This window comes from Channa argus, chromosome 17 (genome assembly GCF_033026475.1).
Source record: "Channa argus isolate prfri chromosome 17, Channa argus male v1.0, whole genome shotgun sequence".
NCBI lineage: Eukaryota > Metazoa > Chordata > Actinopteri > Anabantiformes > Channidae > Channa > Channa argus.
In genome coordinates this window covers 3,641,475-3,659,181 of record NC_090213.1, presented here as the reverse complement: position 1 = coordinate 3,659,181, position 17,707 = coordinate 3,641,475, and the positions used below count along the sequence as shown (strand labels likewise).

The following is a 17,707-nucleotide window of genomic DNA, read 5'->3' as shown; positions in this document are numbered from 1 at the left end:
TATTTCAGGTTGAATATTTTGTCTTGTAGAAAATAAAACACAGGTGGATAAAAATGAGGTCATTTAATGTTTATACATGAATGAACTTTTCAGACAGGATGCTCATAATTTTGGCAATGTTCCGTAGGTGGAAGAAGGTTGTTCTAGAGATTTGTTTTATATGTGAGGTAAAGGACAAATCCTGGTCAAACATAACTCCAAGGTTCCTTGCAGTAGTACTGGAGGCCAGACTTATGACATCTAGAGTAACAATATGGTTGGACAGAATATTTCTGAGATTTTTGGCCCCAAATACTACGACTTCAGTTTTGTCTGAGTTTAGAAGTCAGAAATTGTGGGACATCCAGGCCTTTATGTCGTGTAGGCTTGAGGCTTATTAACTGATTATTTTCATCTGGTTCCATAGATAAATATAGCTGGGTATCATCAGCATATCAGTGGATTTTATGGAGTGTTTTCTAATTATGTTGCCTAAAGGAGACATATATAAAGTAAAAAGTATTGGTCCTAACACAGAGCCTTGTGGAACTCCATAGCTAACCTTTGTGTGCATGGAGGATTCATCATTAACATGAACAAACTGAAAGATTTAAACCAACCTAGTGCAGTTCCTTTAATCCCAATTTCATGTTCCAGTCTCTGTAATAAAATGTTCATCAATGGTGTCGAATGCAGCACTAAGATCTAACAGAACAAGTATAGAGACGAGTCCATTATCTGAGGCCATGAAAAGATCGTCTGTGACTTTTACCAGTGCTGTTTCTGTACTATGATGAAATCTAAATCCCTGTACAGGTGGTCACATAATTGTTTTGCAACTAATTTTTCAAGGATTTTAGAAATAAAGGGGAGATTAGATATTGGTCTGTAATTGGCTAAAACACCTGGTCAAGACAGGGTTTTTTGGAACGCAACTTCCTTTCTAACTTTCGTGTTGCCTGTTTTAAGTTGTGTGTTTGTGAACTATACCATATATATGCCTCTTCTGGTTTACTGCCTTCTTTTTCAGAAGGGCAACACTATCGAGTATTGTACGTTGTGAGGGTGCAGAATTATCGAGATCCTCAACTTGTGCAGGAGAAACATTAAGGTGGCTACTTTCCATTGTACTGACACATAGTGAAGCAAATGATGAAAGTTTCTTTAAACTTGTTCACAGCATTTTCACTTAACCACCTGCTGTAGAGGGATTGTTTTCGGTTATTAATGTTATTAGAAAAAGGTCAGACAGAAGAGAATTATGAGGAAATGCTGTTAAATGATCAGTTTTTATGTCGTATGTAAGAACAAGGTCTAAGCTCTGACTAAAACAGTGAGTGGGTTTATTCACATTTTGGGAAAAACCAATGACAGTTACTGTCAGCATCTACATGAATGTTAAAGTCACCAACTATATTGACTTTATCTGTACTAAGCACTAAATCAGATAGAAAACCTACAACTTTTGGTTGTAGCCATATTTCTGGATTAGACAGCTGCAGCATCTAAAGTAGGTTTGAGGCCGTCTCTCCTAATCAGCCCAGGTTTTCCCCAAAACGTTTCCAATTATCTATGTAGCCCACATCGTTTGCTGGACACCACCTAGACAGCCAGCGGTTGAATGAACATGTCGTCACTGGTCAGATTTGTCAGGGGTCCAGAGAAAACTACGGAGTCCGACATTGTTTTGATTCAACATTTATTTTAGTGACCTCTGATTTACGTCTTTATCTCCCGTGTGAATAATAATCTTACTGTATTTACGTTAATGTTTATCCAGGAGTTTCAAATATGACTCAACGTCACGCGATCTCAAGTGTGTTGTGTTGTTTTCCACAGGTTGATAATGATGAAGATGAAGATGAAGGTATGAACATGTTGGAGACTCTTCTGCTTCTGTCAGACTCCACTGATCAACAAATACAAATACTCATACGTTCCTGTGAGGTAGTGACATGTCCATCCTGACAGGAAGTAAATGTCCGTCCTGTTAGAGAAGCAGCAGTTCAGAGACTCTTTCTCATTTGTCTCTTGTCTCATTGTTTGTCTCTCGCTAAAATATAAGGTGACGTAACAGTTGTGTCTTACTCTTTACAACCTTCTCCTCTTCCTCAACAGTTGTTTCTTTCTCCCAGGGTTTTAACATTATTTCATTCTTGAAAAACATAACAGGCTACAAAAAATACACTTCCTGAATCGATAAATGTGCCAATTTGAGGTTGTATGAAACAGAACATTGATCAGACTAATTTGCCCCCCACTTTTCTGGGAATCGAACCAATGAGCCTGTGGTTTGTGGATAACTGCTCTACCAAAAGAGGTGCAGCCACCCGGGACCACAGTTGATATTTACAACTATCATCATTTTTTTGAACCTTTTTCTAATGATTTTATAAAGATTTGCTATGAAAAGCTTTTTTATGAGGAAGTAAAATTGCTCACCTGCTTGTTCACCATCAATAACAAACCATTTTCCCACCTTTAACATTGCTCAGGCCGTCTTCTCCCCAGGCTGTCAAACACGTCCGTGACAGAAATGAGGGCTTTCTACAGAACCACACTGCTTCAAAATGCCATTTGCTTTTGTAAAGACACATTTGAGGAAGTGAAATGTAAATCTACATCCTGTTTAGTGAGTCTGTGTCACCAGAGGGTTCCACCACTGCTGTCCACATTCAGATTATCGGGTATCGTTATTACCTCCTCTGGTTTCACCTGAGCAATGGATTCCCTGGGACAGGAAGTTGTTGTTGACAGCGGTGGGACACGCTGGGACAGAGGACTGTTGATGTGCTGATGTAAGACGAGACTTCAACCAGAAGAGGGCAGCACAGATGATGTTGATGATGATGATGGTGATGAGGAGAGAGGAGGATGTTGAGACGACGAGAGTCAGAGGGCAGGAAGTGCTCTATAGATAAAGTGATAATGCTGCAAAGTTTGTTTAAAATGTTTTAAATCTACCAAAATCAAACAATCTGAGTCTGTGTTTACTGCATCACACCCTCTCTGATATCACACAATGCTTCTTTGTAGCCAGCTAAGTGTCATTCAGCTCCTCTGTTTGGGATTCAGGCTCCTACAATACTGATGTAGGTGTTTTGTTGCACACTGTGACACAGGGACGATCTTTTGTTACAGTGTCTTCGTGCATGTATGGCTGCACCGTCCCTCCTCTGCTAAATCTTCCTGCACATGTGCAGCAGCATGAATGGTTGTTCAGGTTACAGAGCGAACCAAGGCTGTATTTGGGGTCTTTAGAGCCTTCAGGAGTGGGCTGTGATCACACACGTCACACTGTACAGACTCACTGTTTGGAGCTGGGTGTGACACACACTGTGACTTTTGACTCAAATGATTCAGTGAAAAGTGTGAACCATACATTAAAACCACAATCAGCTTCAGCTCATGAGCCTTTGTCCCTTATCTTTTTCTATCTGCAGCTTATACACGTTGTGATACTGAAGTGAGAAGAAGAAACCACCTGATCTCTGCTGCTGATGCTGCTCTCACACACGTTTCCAAAACACAGGTTAACCACTGAAACACCTCCAAGTGCTGGTCGCACATCATTTGTCACTTCCTGAGTATTAAAGTTACATTTCAAATAGTAATATGCATGCACAGGTTCATTTGCTGGAGTCTAAGGGAAGCCGACCTTCTAACCCAACTCCACTGAGCATCAGGCGTCTTTAAGCTTTAAGCATCTGTTTATGTGGTCAATGTCAGAGCTGCTGTGAAACCCACATTGTCACCAAAACACCTCTGCCTCAGTTCTCAGAAAAACAACACGCCTCACACCACTAACAAACAAGTCTTATTATGGGCAGCAATAGTTTGACTCTTCACCTTGTGTTCTGTCAAACACATGATTTAAACATCACGTAAAGAAAAGTGCAACCGTCACCAGGTTCGCTTGGTGGGTCGTTTTGAAATGGACCAGACTGTGGTCTGGTTTATTTATGCACCTGGTCAAGACAGATTATTTTTTTAAAGGCAGAATTTGAGCGGCATCAGATTATGTGGCTCATTGTGCAGTTTGTGCAGCAGCTTAGTTCCTCGGGTTGAAGCTTGGTGAGAGCAGCAGATTCTCCCCCACATCATCTGTGGATCATGTCCTTCATCGTGACCTCAGAAAGAGATTTTTGTACTTTTTTGTCCTTAAATCAACGTAGAAACCTGATAATATTTAATAACACACTTTTAAGAGACCAACAAACTGAAGGTAAAAATGGTTTAAAGATTTTTATTCTCTTTTCAATTTGGTGGCGGCTCATCAATGTGCTTTAATTGAGATTGTTGTAAAACGAAAAAATCTTTGAATCTTTAGATAATTTAAATTAAATTCAACAAAACGTGCAACAAAATACTTCCTACTCATGTGATCCCAAACCTAAACCCCCACTCCACCCCCCACCTGGCTCAGTTCTGCTATTTAGATTTAGTGTTTCGCACTTTCAGGATCCTGTTTTTTCTTCTCGTCTCTTTGCTGCTTCCTATTTTGCTGATTAACTGATTAAACTGTTGGTCTCATCTAATGTCAAGGTGCAGCAAGTGACAGCTCTCAACAGTTTCTCAAATCAAATACTAATATTCTCAACCTGCTTAAATCTTCATTGACGTAAAGGAAAAAACTAAAAATGTTATAGTTAGTGTGAGGTGTTGACGTCTCATTTGTGGCAGGAAGTCAATGTCCATCCTGTTTAAGAAGCTGCAGCTCAGAGACTCTGACAGTTGAGACAAATGAGACAGAGAAGAACGATGGCTGAATTCAGACGGATTCTAATGGTTTTATTTCTCATCCTGATGATTCACTTCACAGGTGAGTAAATATCGAAATAATACAGGTTCAAATTATATTATTACTTTTTCACTAACTGGGATTCCAGTGTTTAAAGTGATGAAACGGAAGATGTGACACCTTTAAAATTCCCTGTGGTATCAATAAGCTTGTGATTTTTCCGGATTGTTCATATTCATCTCTCTTGTTTTTGTAGCAAGGACAAACGGGCAGTATTCCTCTGTCATTACCAGAAGTGGAGACAACGTCACTTTGCCTTGTGAAATTGGGGATAAATGTGATGAAATTCACTGGCTCTTCAGTGGGTCAGAGCCAACACGAGTAGTCGTGGTGTTTAGATATGGAGAGATTGATAAAACACAGATTTCCAAATCCAAATCAGACAGACTGAGTGTTGCAGAGAACTGTTCTCTGGTTATAAAAAAGGTCACAGTGGAGGATGTTGGTCATTATGGATGTCAACTGTTAAAATCCCAAAAAAAACAAATCAGTTCAGTTCATCTGTCTGTTGTTACCAGTGAGTATTTACGTCCTCATGTCTTCAGATCAAACTGAAACATTAATTCTTATGATCAAATGGGTGAAGCTGAACTTGCTTGGATAATATCTCCACCTTCACCAGTGACTGAAGAAACGGACGGTGACACGGTGCAATTAAGCTGCTCTGTGTGGGACTGTGGACCCTGCAGACACACAGTGAAGTGGCTGTTTGATGGTAAAGATGTGTCTGACAGTGACAAAGACCTGAAGACGTCACAGTCTGGCTGCTACACCACGGTGTCCTTTCTGGATTCTCACTTGATTTCCTCATCACGGTTTGAATTATTCCAGTGTGAAGTGACTGATGACACAGGAACCAGTCGGCCGTTTCCCTTCAGCCCTCAGTCCTCGGAGGACAAGACAGGTGAGGTTGTGTTTTTTAACATGATGCCACTCGTCTTCTTAAACTCTAGAAAACATCAGCTGCTGCTCACAAACCCGACGGCTCACAGCTACAGTCACAAACTCCCCAAACTTTAGCAACAACACGAAACCAAGTGAAACAAAATGTTTTCTCACAAGGATGCAAAAGATTTACATCCCGTTGCAGCTGCAGAATATTAGATTAGATTAGATTAGATTCAACTTTATTGTCATTACACATGTACAAGTACAATGCAACGAAATGCAGTTTAGCTCAAACCAGGAGTGCAACAGCAGCAAAAGCAGGATATCCAGTTATTGAATAAATAAATAAGTTAGTATTGTACAGTATTTTGTGAATGGATATGTACAGAAATAGAAATTTAAGGAAAATGGATATATACAATGATATGCAAGGCTGTGGTGAGCTATAAACAGAAGTAAGGCTATGGTGGGCAGTAGTGCAATGGATATAGTGCAAGTAAATTATGAACAGAGGCTTTAAAGTGACAGTAGTGCAGTGTAAGTTATTGCATGTTTTGTAAAGTGCAGTAGTGACTGTAAATGAACAGTTGGCAGTGCAAATGAGCATATACGAGAATATTAAGTTAATGATGGAGTTTTGTTTTCACTACACATTTTATATCATCAGCCAAAGCACAAACCTCATAATTATTGATGTTTTGAGATATTTAAGATTTTATTTAATTTTAAAATGTATGTATAAATATATATATATTGTCTTTAAATTCAGATCTTGCAAAAAATAAAATTTTATTAAATAGTTATATATGTTTATATATTATATATAAATATACAAATATTATTTTAATTAGGATTTGGGATTTAATTGTATTTTAAGATTTATATATAAATATATATTTTATTTATAATTATACGTATATTATTTATTTTAAGATTTAAGAATTGATTTCCTTTTAGATTTAAATATAATTACATATATTATATATAAACATAAGTATATTGTTTCAATTAAGGTTTAGCATTTAATTAAAGAGTCATAAATAATTATACATATATTATTTCAATTAAGATTTAGGAATTTATTACATTTTAAGATTTCCGATTTTAGTTCAAGATTTATATATAATCTTATATATATATATATATATATATATATATATATATATATATGTGTGTGTGTGTGTGTGTATGTATATATATATGTATATATATAAAAAACTGACATATATTGTTTAATTGTATTTTTAATTTTACATATATACATATTAATATGTATATAAATAATTTAAAGATTTATGTATAAAGTGATTTCTATCATATCTTTAATTATAGAATAATTGTATACATAATATTTATGTATTGAAGATTTATTTAACGGTAAAAAATGACTAGTTTGATTGTTTCCAGGCTGGAGGTGGTGGATCGTCTTTGTGTCTGTGGGTTTTTCTTCACCCGTGATAATTGTTATTGTCACAGTCAACAGATGTAAAAGCAGAAAAGGTGAAAACATTCACTGATGTAAAGTTTGTAACAAAGATTTTTGGATAAACCTGCATTTTAGCTTCTGATGTTCGTCTGTCTTTTGTCTTTTCAGGACAGAAAACACAGATGAATGAAAACACTGTAAGTGTGAATTTCAGTATATTCTGACGGAGTAAATCACTATGTTGATATTAAAACGTCCCTGTTACTCAGTGGACTAATGAGTCCATGTTGTTCTGTGTTGTGCTGCCTGCTGGATCAATGGTTCTAGCAGGAACCAGAAACCCACAATCCACATGTTACTGAGCAGCTGTTGTGTTGTCTTCACTGTGTAGACTGATCCTGAAGATGAAGTTTCCTACGCCTCCATCAGCTTCACCAAGAAGACCAACAGTAAAGTCCAGGTGAGCTGTCTGCTTGGTTCTACATGGGGAACTTCTTAGCTTTCCTCTAGCGCCACCTTCAGACCAACATGTGTCATGATCTTCATCATCTAATGAGCAGAGAAAAGCTGCAGCAGCAACATCAGGCTTTTTCACAGCTGCTGTCAGGTTATGTTGACTCACAGTCTGTTGGTTTACGTGTTACGTGCTGCTGTTTCCTTCCAGGTTCAGAAGAAAGATGAAGGTGATGATGATGATGATGCAGTGACCTACAACATCCTCTACTCCACCATCAACACACCAAACTAACCACAGATCACAGTGCAGTGACATGATGATCATCTCATTACACTGATTTCACATAAAAGTCAAAGGCTCCTGAATTTCAGCAGAATTCACTTGGACTGATGTGTTTCTGTTTCATTTACTTGGTTTAAAAGTGGGAGAAGATTTGATAATTCATCCTGATGCTCTGTACATAAATCAAACACATCCTACAATGCCGACCTTATTTTTTCAGTTCAGATCCAGCAGCTTGCAGAGGTCGTTATGGAGCCAATGGGTCACTGTAGATACATACAGTTGTTTTCTTGTTTCCTAATATTCGAGTGTTTCATCTCATAATTTTTTCATTTTTAAAGTTTAAAATTAGTTGTAAAAATATACACTGTAAAATCCAGTAGCTGTCCTACTTTACATTACTTAATCAGCTCCTAGTTTGAATTACGTCAGTTAATTGCAGAGTGAACATATTTACTTTTTGTTTTTGAGTGAAGCCAACGTCAAACAATGATGCAGTGACACTACTACACCAGTAGGAGGCAGGAAGAGAAAAATCATAAACCCAGTGCAGTTGACCTTTGACCCTTTTCTGCCCCTGGAGAACACTCTGCTGGCATAAGGACGGAGGAAGGAATTTTTCAGAAACTCCCTTCTGTGTTTGAATCTAGATGCAACGTTAATGTAGTACAATGTGAAGTACAGCACTGTCACAGAAAGATGGGGAATATAGTATTTTGGTTTAGTATAGTACACACACAATACTAATGTACTTTTCTAGGAGAAGAAATATGGCTGAAAACAATGTAAACAAAATAGAAAATCATGTGTGACGACGAAATACTACAGTTACACAACTTTAACTCCTATATTTTTAAGGCAGTCAGTTTGCATCGGATTACTGTTCATGTAGGCTGAAGTCAATATGATTTTATTGTTTGAAATAGTAATACTGAGTACTACGTATTGAGTTATGAGTAAACCTAAATACATTTTCAAGTACTGTACACTGTTTTTTTAATTTGTGTAAATGAAAGTGTACGTGTGCTACACTTAATAAGCATCTGTAGGAACAAATTAAAACTCCAGTTTAATGTTTGTTCAAAAAAGGTCAGGAAGTAGATTAATACTACAAACGTAACAAAGTGTAATAACGTACAGATGAACATATTCACAGTGACTTTCTAACGTTCTGTAACAGGTGTGTTGGGGACTGATAGGATCAGTTTGGACCGAAGATGCTTACGTTCCACATATAATGTAAAAACAAGTCGGTTCCATATATAATAAGACATGTTTTCATGCTCTGTGCAAGATGCACAGTGTAGATGGGAAGTTGGTGTTGGAGGCTGTGGGGGACACTGGGACAGAGAACAGCAGCTGCTGATGGACTGATGTCAGTCTGTGAGATACAACTTCAACCAGCAGAGGGCAGAACAGCTGAAGGTGAGGGAGGTTTGGAGGACGGAGGATTATAGTGAGGTTTGCTTCAAAAGCAGACGTGAGGAGGAGGATGAGATGATGAGTCTGACTGAGGAAAACTTCATGATTGTTTCACTGAGTAAAGCTGCTAAAGAGCCAGAGACTTGTAAACGTCTGTTAGAGGCCGAACTAATGAAATGATGTTGGAAATGTCTTTACTCAGGATCCAAACACACATCAAAAACTGCCTTTTGTTGTCTCGTGTCTTTTAAATCATTGAGTGTTTTTGCAGCTTGGAGACTTTCTGATGATGAAGATGTTATTGTGAGGACAAACTAACAGATCTGCTGCAGCTCTTCCCATGTTTTAACACCGAGACCAACCCCTGACCCCTGCTGGTCATTGAAGAGTTCAACATCCAGAGTATCTTCATCCTAACATGTCATTTATCTGTGTTGTTTCTCAGCGGCTACAGGATCAACATGTTGATCCTTGGAGGACGAGGAGTTTGACTCTTCAGCTGTTTGAACGTTTTCTAATGAAGAGAAAAGCAGCTGCATTCATGTGAACATTTGCTTTAAATAACAATCTTCACACCTTCGACTTCCTCAGTCCGTTTTATTTTCAGGGTGTTGAACACGTTACTGCCAGAAATAAACTCTGAAACACTTGTTGAGTCTTAGTGTTCAGTAGTTCACCTTAAACAGTTTTATGTTGGACTAATGTTAAGAGATTAAAAAGCAAAAACTTGACTTTTTAAATGTCTTGCTAATACTCTACATTTATTATATAAACTAAAAAAAGCTGAAAATATTAAGTAGTTAGTTTGAGGTAGTGACGTGTCCTTCATGACAGGAAGTCAATGTCCATCCTGTTTAAGAAGCTGCAGCTCAGAGACTCTGACAGTTGAGACAAAGGAGACAGAGAAGAACGATGGCTGAATTCAGACGGATTCTAATGGTTTTATTTCTCATCCTGATGATTCACTTCACAGGTGAGTAAATATCTAAATAATACAGGTTCAAATAGAACTTTATAAATGCTGTTATTTCCAGTAATTAGTGTTAAATATGATTTTAGAGAAGAAACTGACGACACGACATGTTTACAAACTATTGTATCTAAAATGATCTGATTTCCTGATTTATTCATCATGTTCATCTCTCATCTTTTCACCAACAGTAACTGGACAAAGTTCCTACTTCACTGTCAGAGATGGAGATGACGTCACTTTACCTTGTGTAAATGTGAGAGATGGTCAGAATAAATGTGACAGAACTGACTGGATGCTCGGTGATCGAGAAAATACTAAGACAGTGATGCTGGTCAGACGTGGACAGATTGAAACAGTTCAGATTCCCAACTCTAAATCAGACAGACTGAGTGTTACAGAGAACTGTTCTCTGGTTATAAAGAAGGTCACAGATGAAGATGTTGGACGTTACACCTGCAGACAACAACAAGTTTCAGACTCTGTGGTCTCTCTGTCTGTTGTTACCAGTGAGTATTTACATCCTAATGTTTTCAGATCAAACTGTCTGTTAGATTTATCAGCTTTGTATTAAGCTGGACCCAAGTGAAGAGACAGTGAGAGGAAGTAACTCATGAACCAGTTTATTGTAAAGAAACTCTCAAAACTGAACAAAGATGGCTCCTAACAGGAGGGTACAAGGTAAAACACGAGGGCTGACAAAACACACTGGGCCACATGGAAACTAGGATAATAAACCTGGAGCACGAACCAAAACCAACACTAGAAAAATGACTAAAGAAACTAAAATCCAAAACAGACCAAACCCAGGCAAGCAGAGACCCCCCATAGACCTAAATGAACATTCAGAAAAACCACTAGGAACAGAATAAGAAACACACTAAACCTTAAATGAACAGTGAAGAAAACAAAGAAAGACTCCTCAGACCAAATCACAGGAGACAGGATCACACAGATAATGACACAGGTCAAGTAAATCACAAGGATCTGACAGAGAACTGTGGGGAAAGCTGGACCTAAATAGTGAGGGAACAGGTGTGAACGAAAGGTAAAGCTGGTGAAAAGGACTCAGACAGGAAGATGGAGAAAAGGCTACAAAATAAAAGTCCAAGGCAGGAAGTGGAACTGAGGACCAGATCGTGACAAGATCCAGAAACTGAAACATTACAATAAAAATGATTTAACAGTGATGAAGTTAATTTACTCTCATTCTCTTCTTCTCTCATTATCTCCATCTTCACCAGTGACTGAACAGAAACACAGTGATAAGATCCTGATCTACTGTAATGTGTCAACACGTATTGACAGTAAACCCTCAGTGAAGTGGTTGTTTCAGGGGAAACATGAACATCACAACGATCTGTCGGCATCACAAACTAAATATTACGCCGCTGTGTCTTTTCCTGATTCTCACTTTACTTCCTCATCGGTGTTAAACTCATTAAAGTGTGAAGTGACTGATCCTGATGGAAAAGTTCAGCAGTTTCCCTTCAGACTTCAGTCCTCAGGTGAGAAAACAGGTGAGAACACGATGAGCTGTTTGAAACCACGAAAACCACCTCAAACATTTGGTCATTTGATGGATGTGAAGTTTGAAGATGACGTCATTATTTCTAACGTAGTTCCAACACACAGTAAACATGAGGCTTTGTCTGACTGAATTTGTTCAGGTGACCACACAAAACCACAAACTACTGAAGCAACAGCAACAACTGGTGGAGACTCAGGTCCAACCACAGGATCCATCAGTGCTGCTGCACCAAACCTTCTAGGTGACTTCTTCTTATTTTTTAATACTTTGCTGTTTAGTGTTTGTTTTTGTTATTTATTGTATATTTGTATCAAAAAAATAATAATTCAGAAAGTTTTCATGAACTTACTGAAAGTGTGTCTAATGCCAAACCCACAGATGTGTTGTGATTTCTGATACACTGCATCTGGTAGATGGTTACATTAGTTCATATTTAAAACATAACTCATACTCATATATCACATAAAATCATATTTAGAAAAGAAAACTGTTGTATCCAGTTAAACAATTTTAACGTGCACATGCAGTTTTTGTATCTCGTCGTATAAAACACAAAACTTGTTTTGAATGTTTTTCCAGATTTGTCGGGGTTCATTATTGTCTCTGTGGGTTTAACAGCACTGATCATTATTGTTGTCTGGTCAACATATAGACCAGAACTAAAGGTGAGAACAGTCAGTAATAAATATATTTCACACATAAATAATATTTTCTTTTATATCTTTTGTCTTCTGGGACAAAAAATAAATAAAATGCAAGTGAATTAGGAAAAAAGAAAGAATGTTTAAACATGAATGAACTTTTCAGAGTAAATCAGTGTTTGTGAGATTTGTTCTACAAACATCAGTTTCTTCAGTATTTCCTGGTTGGGACTGTGGTTCAGGTCAGTGTGTGGTTGGAACGTTGTGAGTGTGAATCCCTGCATTGTCTCTGACAGTGTGTGTTGGGAAAGTGGATGAGTGACGCTCTCATCTGCTCCAATCACCATCAGGGAAGTTCCCTTGAGCAAGGCACTGAACTCCAGCTGTTCCTCTGCAGCTGCTCTGTGTTTCTCCACTGATTAGTTTGAACTCACAATCTCAAGTGTGTTGTGCTGTTTTCCACAGGTTGATGAAGATAAAGCTGAACATGAAGGTGCAGTGAAGTATGAAAATGTTGGAGACTCTTCTGCTTCTGTCAGACTCCACTGATCAACTACTTCAACATCAACTCACCACAGGAATCACTCAGTGCTGCTGGTTCATTACTTTATCATCTAGTTTTCTATGAATCATTTGAAAATAAAACAAATCAGGAGAAAAAATATCAGAGAAACTCATCACTTTTAGTTTAATAATTCTGTAACAATCTTCTTTTGTCTTATTATGCACATTACAAGTTTATTTTCAATATAATTCATCAAATTTACTTTTCCAGGACAAAATATATGTATGTAGAATAAATTAAAAATGAATTTCTTATGTTTCTAAATGCAAACTGCTACATTAAGGACATTTTTCCTCAAATCCTTAAACCACCGCTCACCATGTCTTTACTTTTAATGTTTGATAGTAGATTATGTTTCACTTTTCATGATGATCATCCTTTAATAACCTGACTGACGTTGGCCCAGGCTGGTTATTACTGATGAAACAGAAACAAACTCCAAACATTTAAAGACTGAAATAAACTGATTAGCTCTAAAACAATGTGACTCTAATGTGACTCAGTTCTATCTCAGACAACATGAAACAACTGATTGTGTCTGCAGTGAGGAAATAACATGAAAAACCTCCTGAACACAGTTAAAGAGCTGATGTGAATCAGATTTAGTCTCCAGAGTTTACTCATCAACACAGTTTTTTTTTTTTTGGACATTCTCAGGCATAAAGCAGTTATTCAAAGACAACACCTGATTCTCAGATGTCCATGTGAAGAGAGACACTGAGGACCCGCAGACAGACAGGTAGAGACATCAGGGAGGACATGCATCAAAGTGTTTCTGGTGTTTATCTGGACATAACTGGAGGGTAAAACCTCCAGGACTCTGCTGCTGCTGTTCTCAGTAAAACTCCTCCCACTCAGTTTCTTTAAGTGATATTTCAGATCAAGACTTGCTCCACCTACAAAGCTGACATCACCACATAAGAGAACTAAAATAATGCAGAAGTTAAAGTGAGAAAGTGACGTGTCCTTCATGACAGGATGTCAACGTCCATCCTGTTTAAGAAGCTGCAGCTCAGAGACTCTGACAGTTGAGACAAATGAGACAGAGAAGAACGATGGCTGAATTCAGACAGATTCTAATGGTTTTATTTCTCATCCTGATGATTCACTTCACAGGTGAGTAAATATCTAAATAATACAGGTTCAAATAGAACTTTATAAATGCTGTTATTTCCAGTAATTAGTGTTAAATATGATTTTAGAGAAGAAACTGACGACACGACATGTTTACAAACTATTGTATCTAAAATGATCTGATTTCCGGATTTATTCTTCATGTTCATCTCTCATCTTCTCACCAACAGTAACTGGACAAAGGTCCTACTTCACTGTCAGAGATGGAGATGACGTCACTTTACCTTGTGTAAATGTGAGAGATGGTCAGAATAAATGTGACAGAACTGACTGGATGCTCGGTGATCGAGAAAATACTAAGACAGTGATACTGGTCACACGTGGACAGATTGAAACAGTTCAGATTCCCAAATCTAAATCAGACAGACTGAGTGTTACAGAGAACTGTTCTCTGGTTATAAGGAAGGTCACAGATGAAGATGTTGGACGTTACACCTGCAGACAACAACAAGTTTCAGACTCTGTGGTTGATGTGTCTGTTGTTACCAGTGAGTATTTACATCCTAATGTCTTCACATCAAACTGTCTGTTAGATTTATCAGCTTTGTATTAAGCTGGACCCAAGTGAAGAGACAGTGAGAGGAAGTAACTCATGAACCAGTTTATTGTAAAGAAACTCTCAAAACTGAACAAAGATGGCTCCTAACAGGAGGGTACAAGGTAAAACACGAGGGCTGACAAAACACACTGGGCCACATGGAAACTAGGATAATAAACCTGGAGCACGAACCAAAACCAACACTAGAAAAATGACTAAAGAAACTAAAATGCAAAACAGACCAAACCCAGGCAAGCAGAGACCCCCATAGACCTAAATGAACATTCAGAAAAACCACTAGGAACACAATAAGAAACACACTAAACCTTAAATGAACAGTGAAGAAAACAAAGAAAGACTCCTCAGACCAAATCACAGGAGACAGGATCACACAGATAATGACACAGGTCAAGTAAATCACAAGGATCTGACAGAGAACTGTGGGGAAAGCTGGACCTAAATAGTGAGGGAACAGGTGTGAACGAAAGGTAAAGCTGGTGAAAAGGACTCAGACAGGAAGATGGAGAAAAGGCTACAAAATAAAAGTCCAAGGCAGGAAGTGGAACTGAGGACCAGATCGTGACAAGATCCAGAAACTGAAACATTACAATAAAAATGATTTAACAGTGATGAAGTTAATTTACTCTCATTCTCTTCTTCTCTCATCATCTCCATCTTCACCAGTGACTGAACATAAACAAAGTGATAAGATCCTGATCTACTGTTCTGTGTCAACACATAAAGACAGTAAACCCTCAGTGAAGTGGTTGTTTCAGGGGAAACATGAACATCACAACGATGTGTCAGCATCACCAACTAAATACTACGCCACTGTGTTATTTCCTGATTCTCACTTTACTTCCTCATCGGTGTTAAACTCATTAAAGTGTGAAGTGACTGATCCTGATGGAAAAGTTCAGCAGTTTCCCTTCAGACTTCAGTCCTCAGGTGAGAAAACAGGTGAGAACACGATGAGCTGTTTGAAACCACGAAAACCACCTCAAACATTTGGTCATTTGATGGATGTGAAGTTTGAAGATGACGTCATTATTTCTAACGTAGTTCCAACACACAGTAAACATGAGGCTTTGTCTGACTGAATTTGTTCAGGTGACCACACAAAACCACAAACTACTGAAGCAACAGCAACAACTGGTGGAGACTCAGGTCCAACCACAGCATCCATCAGTGCTGCTGCACCAAACCTTCTAGGTGACTTCTTCTTATTTTTAATTCCTTGTTTTACTGCATTTTATTTTAGTTTTGTTAATTTCAACTTGACTGTTTTTGTGTTTCTTCTGTTTCCAGTTGTGTGGCTCCTCGTGTCGATTGTGGGTTTAATCACAATTCTAATAATTGTTGCGATGGTCCATAGATATAAGAGAGGAAAAGGTGAGAGTGTTCACAGATTCTACTTTTACAAACAAGGACACGTTAATAGACTTGATTTCTGTCTTTTGAAGCTACAGACAACGTCTTTCATTTCTTTTCAGGAAAGAAAATGCACATGAATGAAAACAATGTGAGTTTAACATTTGATAAGAAATGATGTCATGACATAAAAAAACAGTTTGTATCAGTGTTATTTCGTCTGTGTGTTTGACTGAGATCACTGAATGTACTGAGAAACAAATGTCAAACATGTGTTTTCAGGCTCTGAGTTTGAACCCTGCACAGCCTCAGTCTGGTCCAGAAACCAGTCAGGACACGGTGAGATCCACACTACACACTGTCCACTGGGACTAATGAGTCCATGTTGTTCTGTGTTGTGCTGCCTGCTGGATCAATGGTTCTAGTAGGAACCAGAAACCCACAATCCACATGTTACTGAGCAGCTGTTGTGTTGTCTTCACTGTGTAGACTGATCCTGAAGATGAAGTTTCCTACGCCTCCATCAGCTTCACCAAGAAGACCAACAGTAAAGTCCAGGTGAGCTGTCTGCTTGGTTCTACATGGGGAACTTCTTAGCTTTCCTCTAGCGCCACCTTAGAGTCTGTTGGGTTCAGTTTGTGATGGATGTTTGCTGTTGTTTCCTTCCAGGTTCAGAGTTATGATGAAGGTGATGAAGTGACCTACAGCTCTGTGAAAACGTCTTCGTATACCGCGAGGACACTCAATCAGTTTTTATTTCCAGAGTGAATTTCAGCAGAATTCAAATTTACACATAACTGTTATGAACATGTTGCTGTGCTGTGTTTGTAGTTTAAATGTTGGAAAGAGTTAAACCTGAATGTGGCGGCTGTATCTCAGTTGGTAAAGCAGTTGTCCACGGACCACAGGGTCAGTGGTTTGACTCCCGGTCCCTCCTGGCTACATGTCAAAGACACTGAACCCTGAGTTGCACCCGGTGGGTGAGGTGAGAACCTTTTGGATAAAAGCTCTTTATAAGCAGAACAGTTACCAAGAGATGTTTCTGGTAACTGTGAAACCAATTGTTAAGTTTTGTTTGTTGCTTTTTTTTTCTCAGCTTTTACAAACTGCTATTTTTTTCCTTTTTTGATGATTTTATAAAGTTTTATGATGAAAAGCTTTTGTTTAATCAGGATCTGTAATTGTTTTGCTCGTATTGGGGCTTTAAGTTGTCAGCACAATTTCGTTGAGTGTTTTGCAGATGAAACTGTGCTCTACATACATTTAATTTGAAATCTGCATTATTGCTCCAAAGAACTTGCTCTTGCTGCATGTTTGTATTCATTGCATGTTTGTTTTAATGTTTAAGTGGTAAATATTTATTTGTATTCATGATGTTTTTTCTAATAAACCATAAATAAAAGAAAACCTGCATTAATACAAACTCCATGTCAGCAGTTTTTTCAAGTTCCAACTTCCTCCTGGTAAAAGCTGATTAATGACCCAAAATAGTTCCTGCAGCGTGTGTGTGTGTGTGTGCGTGTGTGTGTGTGTGCAGAGGAAATGCTCATTTCATTTCAACTGAAATGAAATCTTGTAATGTGATGAAGCAGCAGTGCAGAAACATGGAGCAGCAGCCAATGAGATCGAGCTGAGCATGAGGCCTTAACCAACACATGCTGTTTACTTCCACCAGCTTCGTTTGACATAAGAATAAAATGTA

General features: G+C 38.1%; 2 protein-coding genes across 7 annotated transcripts; both read left to right on the top strand.

The window, feature by feature from the left end:
- Window positions 1-9,905, top strand: LOC137102658 (tyrosine-protein phosphatase non-receptor type substrate 1-like). The gene is made up of 8 exons (XM_067482388.1): window positions 1-1,090; window positions 1,819-4,801; window positions 4,977-5,297; window positions 5,403-5,684; window positions 7,076-7,168; window positions 7,263-7,291; window positions 7,486-7,554; window positions 7,759-9,905. Exons 2-8 carry the CDS (start codon window positions 4,723-4,725, stop codon window positions 7,840-7,842), a joined length of 957 nt encoding a protein of 318 aa, XP_067338489.1. The 5' UTR covers window positions 1-1,090; window positions 1,819-4,722; the 3' UTR covers window positions 7,843-9,905.
- Window positions 9,906-10,024: 119 nt separating this feature from the next.
- LOC137102656 (uncharacterized) lies at window positions 10,025-17,421 on the top strand. Of its 6 annotated transcripts, XM_067482383.1 has the most exons (14): window positions 10,025-10,228; window positions 10,417-10,734; window positions 11,470-11,745; window positions 11,896-11,997; window positions 12,336-12,421; window positions 12,863-14,078; window positions 14,267-14,584; window positions 15,319-15,594; window positions 15,745-15,846; window positions 15,943-16,026; window positions 16,128-16,156; window positions 16,288-16,344; window positions 16,495-16,563; window positions 16,675-17,421. In XM_067482383.1, exons 6-14 carry the CDS (start codon window positions 14,000-14,002, stop codon window positions 16,771-16,773), a joined length of 1,113 nt encoding a protein of 370 aa, XP_067338484.1. In that variant the 5' UTR covers window positions 10,025-10,228; window positions 10,417-10,734; window positions 11,470-11,745; window positions 11,896-11,997; window positions 12,336-12,421; window positions 12,863-13,999; the 3' UTR covers window positions 16,774-17,421. The 6 variants fall into 6 exon arrangements, 4 of the variants coding, with proteins under 4 accessions (XP_067338484.1, XP_067338485.1, XP_067338486.1 ...); XM_067482384.1 differs by lacking the exon at window positions 12,336-12,421 and having other exon boundaries at window positions 11,470-11,733; XM_067482385.1 differs by lacking the exon at window positions 12,336-12,421 and having other exon boundaries at window positions 15,319-15,582.
- Window positions 17,422-17,707: the final 286 nt, after the last annotated feature.

Excerpts from the sequence above, each read along its gene's own strand:
- LOC137102658 (XM_067482388.1), top strand. The coding sequence starts at position 4,723 with ATGAGACAGAGAAGAACGATGGCTGAATTCAGACGGATTCTAATGGTT. Across the intron at positions 7,169-7,262 it reads CAGATGTAAAAGCAGAAAAG|GACAGAAAACACAGATGAAT; the intron begins GTGAAAACATTC and ends TTGTCTTTTCAG. Across the intron at positions 7,555-7,758 it reads AGACCAACAGTAAAGTCCAG|GTTCAGAAGAAAGATGAAGG; the intron begins GTGAGCTGTCTG and ends GTTTCCTTCCAG.
- LOC137102656 (XM_067482384.1), top strand. The coding sequence starts at position 14,000 with ATGAGACAGAGAAGAACGATGGCTGAATTCAGACAGATTCTAATGGTT. Across the intron at positions 15,595-15,744 it reads GTCCTCAGGTGAGAAAACAG|GTGACCACACAAAACCACAA; the intron begins GTGAGAACACGA and ends GAATTTGTTCAG. Across the intron at positions 16,345-16,494 it reads CAGAAACCAGTCAGGACACG|ACTGATCCTGAAGATGAAGT; the intron begins GTGAGATCCACA and ends TTCACTGTGTAG.